Source organism: Doryrhamphus excisus, chromosome 11, assembly GCF_030265055.1.
Source record: "Doryrhamphus excisus isolate RoL2022-K1 chromosome 11, RoL_Dexc_1.0, whole genome shotgun sequence".
In the NCBI taxonomy this organism is placed as follows: domain Eukaryota; kingdom Metazoa; phylum Chordata; class Actinopteri; order Syngnathiformes; family Syngnathidae; genus Doryrhamphus; species Doryrhamphus excisus.
In genome coordinates this window covers 17,741,565-17,754,189 of record NC_080476.1, presented here as the reverse complement: position 1 = coordinate 17,754,189, position 12,625 = coordinate 17,741,565, and the positions used below count along the sequence as shown (strand labels likewise).

General features: G+C 35.5%; 1 protein-coding gene across 6 annotated transcripts in view; it reads left to right on the top strand.

The window, feature by feature from the left end:
* Positions 1 to 993: 993 nt before the first annotated feature.
* ppfibp2b (PPFIA binding protein 2b) overlaps positions 994 to 12,625 on the top strand; it is a 43,025-nt gene continuing 31,393 nt past the window's right edge. For 2 of the 6 annotated variants that reach the window (XM_058086715.1, XM_058086712.1), the window contains exons 1-2: positions 994 to 1,177; positions 11,512 to 11,604. In XM_058086715.1, the coding sequence (XP_057942698.1) occupies positions 11,523 to 11,604 (82 nt within the window). In that variant the 5' untranslated portion in view covers positions 994 to 1,177; positions 11,512 to 11,522. Of the gene's footprint in view, positions 1,178 to 5,458; positions 5,606 to 8,230; positions 8,286 to 11,511; positions 11,605 to 12,625 lie in introns of those variants that run through there. The other 4 variants (XM_058086713.1, XM_058086718.1, XM_058086717.1 and 1 more) reach the window with 4 other exon arrangements.

The window sequence follows — 12,625 nt, the reverse complement described above, 5'->3', positions numbered from 1 at the left end:
ATGAGCGTATTTGTAAGGAATAATGGATCAAAACCCCCCCCCCCTGAAATGTCCCTGAAATATGTGCCATTATGTACTCTAACATATAAGCAAAACAGTAAAATAATGTTTTATTTTGTCATCATCCGAATGCATGTTAGCATACCAACATTGTCAAAAAGTAGCATGCTAGCATTTATAGCCATTTGTATGAGCATACACTTAAACACAGAACTGTTTTTCCAGATGTTAGCATGCTAATGTTAGCATACCAACATTGTCAAAAAGGAGCGTAGCAGCATTTATAGCTTTTTGTATAAGCATACACTTAAACACAGAACTATTTTTTCTAGAAGTTAGCATGCTAATGTTAGCATACCAACAATTCCAAAAAGTAGCATGCTAGCATTTATAGCCATTTGTATAAGCATACACTTAAACACAGAACTATTTTTTCTAGATGTTAGCATGCTAATATTAGCATACTTGCATTTTTATATGTACAACTCATAGAAACATTGTATTCTCATGTGTGTTAGGATGCTAACATTAGAATAGTCGCCTTTTAATCATTTTCATTATTGTTAACCTTGACAGACACTACTATCATGACAATTTTATCATGCTAATGTTAATATTGCAAATATGCTAACATTAGAAAATTGGGTCTGTCATCAATGTTTTATTTTGTCGTCATCAGAACGCGTGAATACCGTTGCTGATTTTGTATTAAGTGCAATAAAATATTTTGCCGCTAGATGGCAATGTTTAGTTTCACACAATCCTAATCATGGGTTGCTGACCTAATGAAAGCAGCAATAGTAATTCAGACTTCTTAATCTAAAACGTAACACTGAAAAATACATTTTAATTAAATTAAATAAATTTGACAGTCAGTTATTTATTATAAACAGCCAAACTCGCTAACTTGCTGAACTAAACTTACACTAACGTATTTTATTTCCGCGCTTTCACGCAAGAGAAGCCGCTCTATTCAATTTCCGAGGCGTTCTTGAAGGCACCATGGCTGTCACATGGCAGGTAAAGCGAGCGGTACAGGCAGTGTACCTAAACAGTACCACAACTGTACAACACCTGTGCGACGCACCTTGTTATGAAGGTTTAAGCGTCATTTTATGGTCAAATGAAACAAATTTGGAGGGTTTTGGATTCTAAAGAGGAACCGCGCCGAGCCAAGGTAAGTAAAAGGAAGCTAATTGTCACCAGGCTTGTTTGTTGGAGTTACGTTGCATCTTTGTGTTGTTTGTGTTATCGTTTGCTAGCTCGTAGCTGACATTAATTAGTGTGAATAGCGTGAAGAAGTTGTACTACATGGAGTACACATTTGTGTACATATTTCCAGTCATCACTGGGAGTGATTTTAATTTTATTCGCAACTTTCAAATGTATTGATTGTGTTTTCAACGGGGGTTGTCGTATATTGATTAACTAATTAACTTAATTAATCCGTGTGTGTTTTTTTAATATGAAACAACACTTTGTCTGCCATGGTTAGATTTCGCATGCGGGGTTGCCAACTTTCCAATGTGTGTACTGTATTCCGACCTCCTCCTGCTCCAAGATGGCGTTATACGTACCGGAAACGCGTCGCTTCTGCGCATGCGCGAGACCTGGCCACCTGGAGACCTCTCATTTCCGTATGATACTTTAAAATGCCCCAAGCAGAAACCAAAAAACTGAGTAAAACAACTTAATTACGTTTGGAACTACAAACACACTTGATTCCTGCTTTATTAAGTAAAGTTGACAGAATAAGACAAAATAAGACATAGAAAACTTTTTTTCTGAACATCTAAGTATGATTTCCAGCATTTTGAGAGCCCTCTAGACATGAAATAACACCCCTATAGTCACCTTTACACTCCAATTACCCAACAAAGTAGACAGAATAAGACACAATAAGACATATAAGACAGAAAACCAATTTAATGACCTTCTAAATAGAACTTAATACAACTTTTAGTATTAGGAGAGCCCTCAATACATGAAATAAAACCCCTATAGTGACCTCTACACTCCAATTACCCAACAAAGTAGACATAATAAGACACGATAAGACAGAAAACCAATTTAATGACCTTCTAAATAGAACTTTTAGTATTAGGAAAGCCCTCAATACATTAAACAACACCCCTATAGTCACCTTTACACTTAGTTACCCAACAAAGTAGACATAATAAGACACAATAAGACATATAAGACACAGAAAACCTATTAATGACCTTCTAAATAGAACTTTTAGAATTAGGAGAGCCATCAATACATAAAATAACAACCCTATAGTGACCTCTACACTCCAATTACCCAACAAAGTAGACATAATAAGACACAATAAGACATATAAGACACAGGAAACCTGTTAATGCCATTCAGACAGTCGTGTTGTGTTTATGAGTGAGGGTGAGCTGCCTTATGATTATTATTATGATTATTATGATTGTGATATGTATTGTATGGCATAGATTGGTACTTGCCAGCCTCAGCTAGGAAACAAGGCCAGTTGGCTCCTTCATGCTCTGTCAGCGTTGCGCTATGGATGATGTGGAGTTGCTGTGACACGTGCTGTGTAATTGCACATCATCAATTTGTGGAGAAGAGTGAGCTTATGTGCTTGTGTGTGTGTGTGTTTTTTTTTTGGGGGGGGGTATCCCCCCAGCTGACGCATCTGCTGCAGGGCGTTCATTTCATCGCCCTTGCATAATAAATACATGCAGTCCCTACCATTATATTCTATTGAGGAGGTTAGCTTACTTTAATACATTTTTCATTTACAGTACTGTAGCAATAGGCTTGTCAAGGTAAAACATTGTCCTACAAATGATTGAAATTATTAAATAACAATATTAGTGTGATATTATTGAGAAAATAAGACATAGAAAACCTCTTAATGATCTTCTAAATGTGTTTTTTAGCATTATGAGAGACCTCTATGAATGAAATAACACCCCTATAGTCACCTTTACACTAATAGTATGCACTAAAGTATACATAATAAGAGAAAATAAGACATAGAAAACCTGTTAATGATCTTCTAAATATGTTTTTTAGCATTATGAGAGACCTCTAGACATGAAATAACACCCCTATAGTCACCTTTACACTAATAGTATACATAATAAGAAAATATAAGACAGAAAAACTGTTAATGATCTTCTGAATATGGTTTTTAACATTGTGAAAACCCTCTAGACATGAAATAACACCCCTATAGTCACCTTTACACTCCTATTGCCCAATATAGTAGACATAATAAGACAAAATAAGACATAGAAAACCTTTTAATATTCCTCTAAATATGTTTTTTAGCATTATGAGAGACCTCTAGACATAAAATAACACCCCTATAGTCACCTTTACACTAATAGTATGCACTAAAGTATACATAATAAGAGAAAATAAGACATACAAAACCTGTTAATGATCTTCTGAATATGGTTTTTAACATTATGAGAGACCTCTAGACATGAAATAACACCCCTATAATCACCTTTACACTAATAGTACACACTAAAGTATACATAAGAGAAAATAAGACATACAAAACCTGTTAATTAACTTCTGAATATAGTTTTTGACATTATAAGAGACCTCTAGACATGAAATAACACCCCTATAATCACCTTTACACTCCTATTACCCAATATAATGGTCATAGTAATATAAAATATGCTTGTGTGTGTTGCTGTAGGAGTATTAGCTTGGCATAGCCCATGTTAGCGTTTTATTCCAATGGTCCACTTTAGTAACTTTTCCAAACTGTAAATGTGACCATAAAAGCTCTGCCGTCCAAAAAGAAAATAATGAAGAACAACAAGCTGGCTATCATTTAGAGGTGGGGGCGCTCCCCCCTTGAAGCTGAGCACCGTCATCGCCGCCTTTTGCGCCGCTTTGTGCCGATGCAAAGTCGTCTGCCCTCAGAGGTTCAATCATTGGTCGGCAAGCAGCGCCTCTGATGTGGCTCATCTAAGGCCGGAGGTTGGAGAAGACCTCATTCAAAAGCATCAGCATTTAGTAGACATAGAGAAAATAAGACATACAAAACCTGTTTACCACCTTCTAAGTACACATTTTAACATGATTAGAGCCCCCTAGACATTAAAATAACACCCCTATATTCACCTTTACACTCCTATTACCCAATATCGTAGACATAGTAAGAGACAATAAGACATATAAGGCATATAAAACTTGTTTACCACCCTCTAAATACACCTTTTAACATTATTAGAGCCCTCAAGATATGAAATAACACCCCTATAGTCACCTTTACACTCCTATTACCCAATATAGTAGACATAGTAAGATACAATAAGACATATAAGGCATATAAAACTTGTTTACCACCCTCTAAATACACATTTTAATATTATTAGAGCCCTCTAGACATTAAATAACACCCCTATAGTCACATTCACACTCCTATTACCCAATATAGTAGACATAATTAGAGAAAATAGACAGATTAGACATACAAAACTTTACAACTATGCTTTTAGTATACATTAGAGCCCCATAGACATAAAATAACACCCCTATAGTCACCTTTACACTTATATTATCCAATATAGTAGCCATAGGGAAAATAAGACATACAAAACATGTTTACCACCTTCTAAATACACCTTTTTTAACATGATTAGAGACCTCTAGACATTAAAGTAACACCCCTATAGTCATCTTTACACTCCTATTACCCAATATAGTAGACATAATAAGAGACAATAAGACATATAAGGCATATAAAACTTGTTTACCACCCTCTAAATACAATTTTTAATATTATTAGAGCCCTCTAGACATGAAATGACACCCCTATAGTCACCTTTACACTCCTATTACCCAATATAGTAGACACAGTAAGAGACAATAAGACATATAAGGCATATAAAATATGTTTACCAGCTTCTACATACACCCTTTAACATTATTAGAGCCCTCTAGACATGAAATAACACCCCTATAGTCACCTTTACACTCCTATTACCCAATATAGTAGACACAGTAAAAGACAGTAAGGCATATAAAATATGTTTACCACCCTCTAAATACACCTTTTAACATTATTAGAGACCTCTAGACATTAAAAAAAACACCCCTATAGTCACCTTTACACTCCTATTACCCAATATAGTAGACATAGTAAGAGACAATAAGACATAAGGCATATAAAACTTGTTTACCACCCTCTAAATACACTTTTTAATAATATTAGAGCCCTCTAGACATTAAATAACACCCCTATAGTCACCACCCCGGTCCCACACTCCTGTCCTATGATATATTCATATTTTTATGCTTACATTCCTTCAAGCCTGGTGCATGCTAATGCGTACGTACATGTTGACACATACAGTAGGCGTGGACTGGAGGATGCTAGCACTCATCCAAGCGATGACAGCGGCTCATGGAGTAGCTTTCTCGGGAGCAGATGATGACTCTGTCGTCTTAACTCCTGCAGCTATGAAGCAAAAAGGCTGAAAAGCCCGTTGCGACCACAGCGACAACATCGTGCCCCTAAGCTGCGCGGAATAATCCCCGGCGTTCCCACACGACAAGGAGAGAGGAAGAACGAACCAGGGACAACGCTTATCTGCTCTGTTGACATGTAAGACATAGAAAACTCATTTATCACCTTGTATATACACTTTTTAACATGATTAGAGCCCCTTAGACAGGAAATAACACCCCTATAAGTCACCTTTACACTCCTATTACCCAATATGGTAAACATAGTAAGAGAAAATAGGACATATAAGACATAGAAAACACATTTATCACCTTGTATATACACTTTTTAACATGATTAGAGCCCCTTAGACAGGAAATAACACCCCTATAGTCACATTTACACTCCTATTAACCAATATAGTAAACATAGTAAGAGAAAATAGGACATATAAGACATAGAAAACTTATTTCCCACCTTGTAAATACACTTTTAGAGCTCCGTAACCATTAAATAGCACCCCTACAGTCACTTTTGCACTCGTTTTACCCAATATAGTAGACATAGTAAGACATAGAACACTCATTTCCCACCTGGTAAATACACTTTTCAACACTATTAGAGCTCCGTAAACATTAAATAGCACCCCAAGAGTCACTTTTGCACTTGTTTTACCCAATATAGTAGACATAGTAAGCCATCAAACACTCATTTACCACCTTGTAAATACACTTTCTAACATTATTAGAGCTCCGTAACTATTAAATAGCACCCCTACAGTCACTTTTGCACTCGTTTTACCCAATATAGTAAACATAGTAAGACATAGAACACTCATTTAGTACCACCTTGTAAATACACTTATTAACACTATTAGAGCTCCGTAACCATTAAATAGCACCCCTACATTCACTTTTGCACTCGTTTTACCCAATATATATATATATATAATATGATTCTGTATAATATGATTCCCTTATGAAGAAATGTAAAACGAGGGACCCAACCTTGCCGGACGGGGGTACGGGGGCCTCAACCTGGGGGGGTCGGACCTTCACTCATATCAGAATGATATTAATTCATTTTCAGTTCATCCTAAGGACATAACAGCCTCATCCTCAGGTCATTGATGCTAACTGGGGAAGAATGCGGTGCCTCGTGTTGACATGCCCCCCCTGGCCGCCCCCACCTTCCACCCCCCACACACACAGACACACACACACACACTCGGCGGTGTGTACCTTGTGTGTCAGGAGTAGGCCCCCAGGCTTGGGTTTTGTCCTCTTGCTGGTGACACTAATCCAAAGAGGCTGAGCCAAATGAGGAGGGATGGGTGATGCGTTCGAGTGCTCCCCCTTCCTCTCTGCTAATCTTTAATCCCGTGGAGGTTCTTTCAACGATGTGACTGCTCTCCATGCTGTACATCAGTGACATCTCTGTCATTTAGACATTTAGACTCCTGATGGGATTATCCTATTTCTACTGTATTGGGTAAAATGAGTGCTAAAGTGACTATAGGGGTGCTATTTAATGGTTACGGAGCTCTTATAGTGTTAATAAGTGTATTTACAAGGTGGTAAATGAGTGTTCTATGCCTTATAGTATGTCTTACTATGTCTACTATATTGGGTAAAACGAGTGCAAAAGTGGCTGTAGGGGTGCTATTTCATGGTTACGGAGCTCTAATAGTGTTAAGTGTATTTACAAGGTGGTAAATGAGTGTTCTATGTCTTACTATGTCTACTATATTGGGTAAAATGAGTGCAAAAGTGACTATAGGGGTGCTATTTAATGGTTACGGAGCTCTAATAGTGTTAAATGTGTATTTACAAGGTGGTAAATGAGTGTTCTATGTCTTACTATGTCTACTATATTGGGTAAAACGAGTGCAAAAGTGACTATAGGGGTGCTATTTAATGGTTACAGAGCTCTAATAGTGTTAATAAGTGTATTTACAAGGTGGGAAATTAGTGTTCTATGTCTTACTATGTCTACTATATTGGGTAAAACGAGTGCAAATGTGACTGTAGGGGTGCTATTTAATAGTTACGGAGCTCTAATAGTGTTAAAAAAGTGTATTTACAAGGTGGTACTAAATGAGTGTTCTATGCCTTATAGTATATCTTACTATGTCTACTATATTGGGGAAAATTAGTGCAAAAGTGACTATAGGGGTGCTATTTAATGGTTACGGAGCTCTAATAGTGTTAAAGTGTATTTACAAAGTGGTAAATTAGTTTTCTATGCCTTTATAGTATGTCTTACTATGTCTACTATATTGGGTAAAACAAGTGCAAAAGTGACTGTAGGGGTGCTATTTAATGGTTACGGAGCTCTAATAGTGTTAAGGTGTATTTACAAGGTGGGAAATGAGTGTTCTATGTCTTACTATGTCTACTATATTGGGTAAAACGAGTGCAAAAGTGACTGTAGGGGTGCTATTTAATGGTTACAGAGCTCTAATAGTGTTAAAAAGTGCATTTCGCCTCCTGCATTAAACAAACCCTTCTAGCGATGTCGATTTTTTTTGGCCAACTGAGCCAGCGCTAGCACATAGCGAGGTCGGGGGGGGGGCACGGTAGGTGGGGAGAGGCCCAGATAGTAACCAGGTGTGTGTTCCTTTAAGAAAGCTGTCATTATGTCGAACAAACAAACTGGTTTTTCTGGAGTTTTTACCTCATCACTCGTAAAGGGGCGTGTCTGTTTCTTCATGCAACATAGTTTAGATGAGAACACACCAAGGGATTGTTACTACTACGTTCTATGGCTGCAAGTACAAATATGGATGCAGTATACACTGTTGTTGTACTACCAGAAAATGACGTCCCTTCGCTAACAGGTATGACTACTGTAGCGTAGGGTAATTTTAGGGCTATCTGACTATTTATTGAAAAGAGGTAAATATGTGATAAAAGTCCAAATTATGAGAAAAAAAGTCATAATTCTGAGATAGTCATGAGAGGAAAGTCCTAATTATGAGATAAACAGTCCACATTACGAGATGTGTACTGCATGTACTACTGCAGTAGCACATGCAATGATATGATACGGTGTCAAAATGACGGCTTTGATTTGACTTTTCAATAAAGTTATTTCAAATGACACATTTTAGATGGGATGTCATAACAAGAAAGTGGTAATTATGCCATAAAAAGTCCAAATTATGAGAAAAAAAATCATAATTCTGAGACAAACAGTCCACATTACGAGATATGTACTGCATGTACTACTGCAGTAGTGCATGCAATGATATGATACGGTGTCAAAATGACTGCTTTGACTTGACTTTTCAATAAAGATATTTCAAATGACACATTTTAGATGGGATATCATAACAAGAAAGTGGTAATTATGCCATAAAAGTCAAAATTATGAGAAAAAAAGTCATAATTCTGAGATAAACAGTCCACATTATGAAATGTGTACAAGTGTACTGCATGCACTACGGCAGTAGTACATGCAATGATGTGATACGGTGTCAAAATGACTGCTTTGATTTGACTTTTCAATAAAGTTATTTCAAATGACACATTTAGATGGGTTGTCATGACAATAAAGTGGTAATTATGCCATAAAAAGTCAAAATTATGAGGGAAAAAAAGTCATAATTCTGAGATAGTCATGAGAAGAAAGTCCCAATTATGAGGTGTGTACAAGTGTACTGCATGTAGTACTGCAGTAGTACATGCAGTGATATGATACGGTGTCAAAATGACTGCTTTGAATTGACTTTTCAATAAAGATATTTCAAATGACACATTTTAGATGGGATGTCATAACAAGAAAGTGGTAATTATGCAATAAAAAGTCAAAATTATGAGAAAAAAAATCATAATTCTAAAGAAAGTCCTAATTATGAGATAAACCGTGTACTGCATGTACTACTGCAGTAGATTTGTTCTCTTCCTCTGCCATCAAGCTTAGATGACAGCTAAGCGGCTAGCAAGGAAGTGGAGATTCAAGCCTTGGCTAGCTTCTATTAGCATGCTTGTTGACAGACATGGAATAGGAATTGATCATGCTCATATATCGAATATCCATATACCGTACTGTATGTATATATATATATATATATATATATATATATATATATATATATATATATTATATCCCATATTTGTACCACCAAGCTAGTTTTTGTACACAATTCACACACAAGAAGAATTGTGCCAAAGACTGGATAGTCTTGTTTGCATGCATTGTCGTCACACACACACACACACACACAAGCGTCCGTGTGTGTAGACGCACAAAGAGTAGCATTTAACTTGATGACAAGGTCATCCTTTGTCACAGAGGTCATTGTCTTGCACTCAAACACGCATTGGTTAGCCTACAAATAACTTGTATTTGTCCGAAACTGCAGTAGTACATGCAGTACATGCAGTACACATCTCGTAATTGGGACTTTCTTCTCATGACTATATCAGAATTATGATTTTTTTTCATAATTTGGACTTTTATGGCATAAATAACACTTTTTTGTTATGACATCCCATCTAAAATGTGTCATTTGAAATATCTTTATTGAAAAGTCAAGTCAAAGCAGTCATTTTGACACCGTATCATATCATTGCATGTACTACTGCAGTAGTACATGCAGTACACATCTCATAATGTGGACTGTTTATCACAGAATTATGACTTTTTTTCTCATAATTTGGACTTTTTATGGCATAATTACCACTTTCTTGTTATGACATCCCATCTAAAATGTGTCATTTGAAATAACTTTATTGGAAAGTCAAGTCAAAGCAGTCATTTTGACACCGTATCATATCATTGCATGTACTACTGCCGTAGTACATCAAGTACACTTGTACACATTTCGTAATGTGGACTGTTTATCTCAGAATTACGATTTTCTTTTCTCATAATTTTGACTTTTTATGGCATAATTACCACTTTCTTGTTATGACATCCCATCTAAAATGTGTCATTTGAAATATCTTTATTGAAAAGTCAATTCAAAGCAGTCATTTTGACACTGCATCATATCATTGCATGTACTACTGCAGTAGTGCAAAAGTGACTATAGGGGTGTTATTTAATGGTTACGGAGCTCTAATAGTGTTAATCAGTGTATTTACAAGGTGGGAAATGAGTGTTCTATGTCTTACTATATCTACTATATTGGGTAAAACAAGTGCAAAAGTGACTGTAGGGGTGCTATTTAATGGTTATGGAGCTCTAATAGTGTTAATTAGTGTATTTACAAGGTGGGAAATGAGTGTTCTATGTCTACTATATTGAGTAAAACGAGTGCAAAGGTGACTATAGGGGTGCTATTTAATGGTTACGGAGCTCTAATAGTGTTTAAAAAAAAAGGTATTTACAAGGTGGTAAATGAGTGTTCTATGCCTTATAGTATGTCTTACTATGTTTACTATATTGGGTAAAACAAGTTCAAAAGTGACTGTAGGGGTGCTATTTAATGGTTACGGAGCTCTAATAGTGTTAAAGTGTATTTACAAGGTGGGGAATGAGTGTTCTATGTCTTACTATGTTTACTATTTTGGGTAAAATGAGTGCAAAGGTGACTATAGGGGTGCTATTTAATGGTTATGGAACTCTAATAGTGTTAAAGTGCATCTCGCCTTTGGACTTTTATCACATATTTACCTCTTTCTTGTTATGACATCCCATTCAATCTGATAATTATGATTTTTCTCTCTCATAATTAAGACTTTATGTCATTATTATGACTATTTTTTCTTTCAGTGGTGGCTTCCATACATTGTAGCAGTGTGAAGGTCAAATATTGTAGAATTTTTAATGAAAAACAAAGCAAACTATTAATAAAGTTGTATTTTTGGGGAAATTAAGTTGCAAAAAAAGTTACAAATTATAATGAAATGTACAAGAATGTTGAAGTAGCTGTCGTTTTATAAGAATAAATATTTCTCTGCAGTTCAGAGAGAAGCGCGTTCGAACTCGGCAGCCTCGTGAGTCGTTTCCCTAGAGGGCAAAAATGTGACCCTGGTGGAAGAGCAGAAGAAGAAGAAGCCATCATTGTTTTCCGCGGCATTTTTCATCCTCGTTCGTTTCCTCTTGCTCCTTTTCAGCCTGAGGTCTGATGTTAGCCACGGTTACCATGGAGACAGAGGCCAGTCACATGCTGGAGGCAGCCCTGGAGCAGATGGACGACATCATCGCAGGTATGACTATTTTATGTACGTACGTCATGAACAAAGTCAGGTCATTTTTACATACAACACCAATGAAAGTGGATCACATTTCATAAATATTTCTTACAAAATAAATCAGAAATAAATATAATTACAGCTTTAAAAAGTGTCATTTTGAAATATCTTTATTGAAAAGTCAAGTCAAAACAGTCATTTTGACACCGTATCATAGAACATCATGGAAGTGGATCACGTGTTTAAAAAAAAATAACAATTCTTACAAAATAAATTAGAAATAAATATTACAGCTCAAAAATGTGTCATTTTGAAATATCTTTATTGAAAAGTCAAGTCAAAACTGTCATTTTGACACCGTATGATAGCACATCATGGAAGTGGATTACATTTATTTAAAATAAATAACAATTCTTACAAAATAAATATAATTACAGCTCTAAAATGTGTCATTTTCAAATATCTTTATTGAAAAGTCAAGTCAAAACAGTCATTGTGACACCGTATCATAGAACATAATGGAAGTGGAACATATGTATTTTAAATAAATAACAGAATAAATAAATTTAGTTCTAAATAAACATTATCATTACGGCTCTAAAATGTATCATTTTGAAATATCTTTATTGAAAAGTCAAGTCAAAACAGTCATTTTGACACCATATCATAGAACAACATGGAAGTGGATCACATGTATTTAAAATAAATAACAATTCTTACAAAATAAATCAGAAATAAATATAATTACAGCTCTAAAAGGAGTCATTTTGAAATAGCTTTATTGAAAAGTCAAGTCAAAACAGTCATTTTGACACCATATCATAGAACAACATGGAAGTGGATCACATGTATTTAAAATAAATAACAATTCTTACAAAATAAATCAGAAATAAATATAATTACAGCTCTAAAAGGAGTCATTTTGAAATAGCTTTATTGAAAAGTCAAGTCAAAACAGTCATTTTGACACCATATCATAGTACACCATGAAAGTGGAACATATGTACTTTAAATAAATAACAATTCTTACAAAATA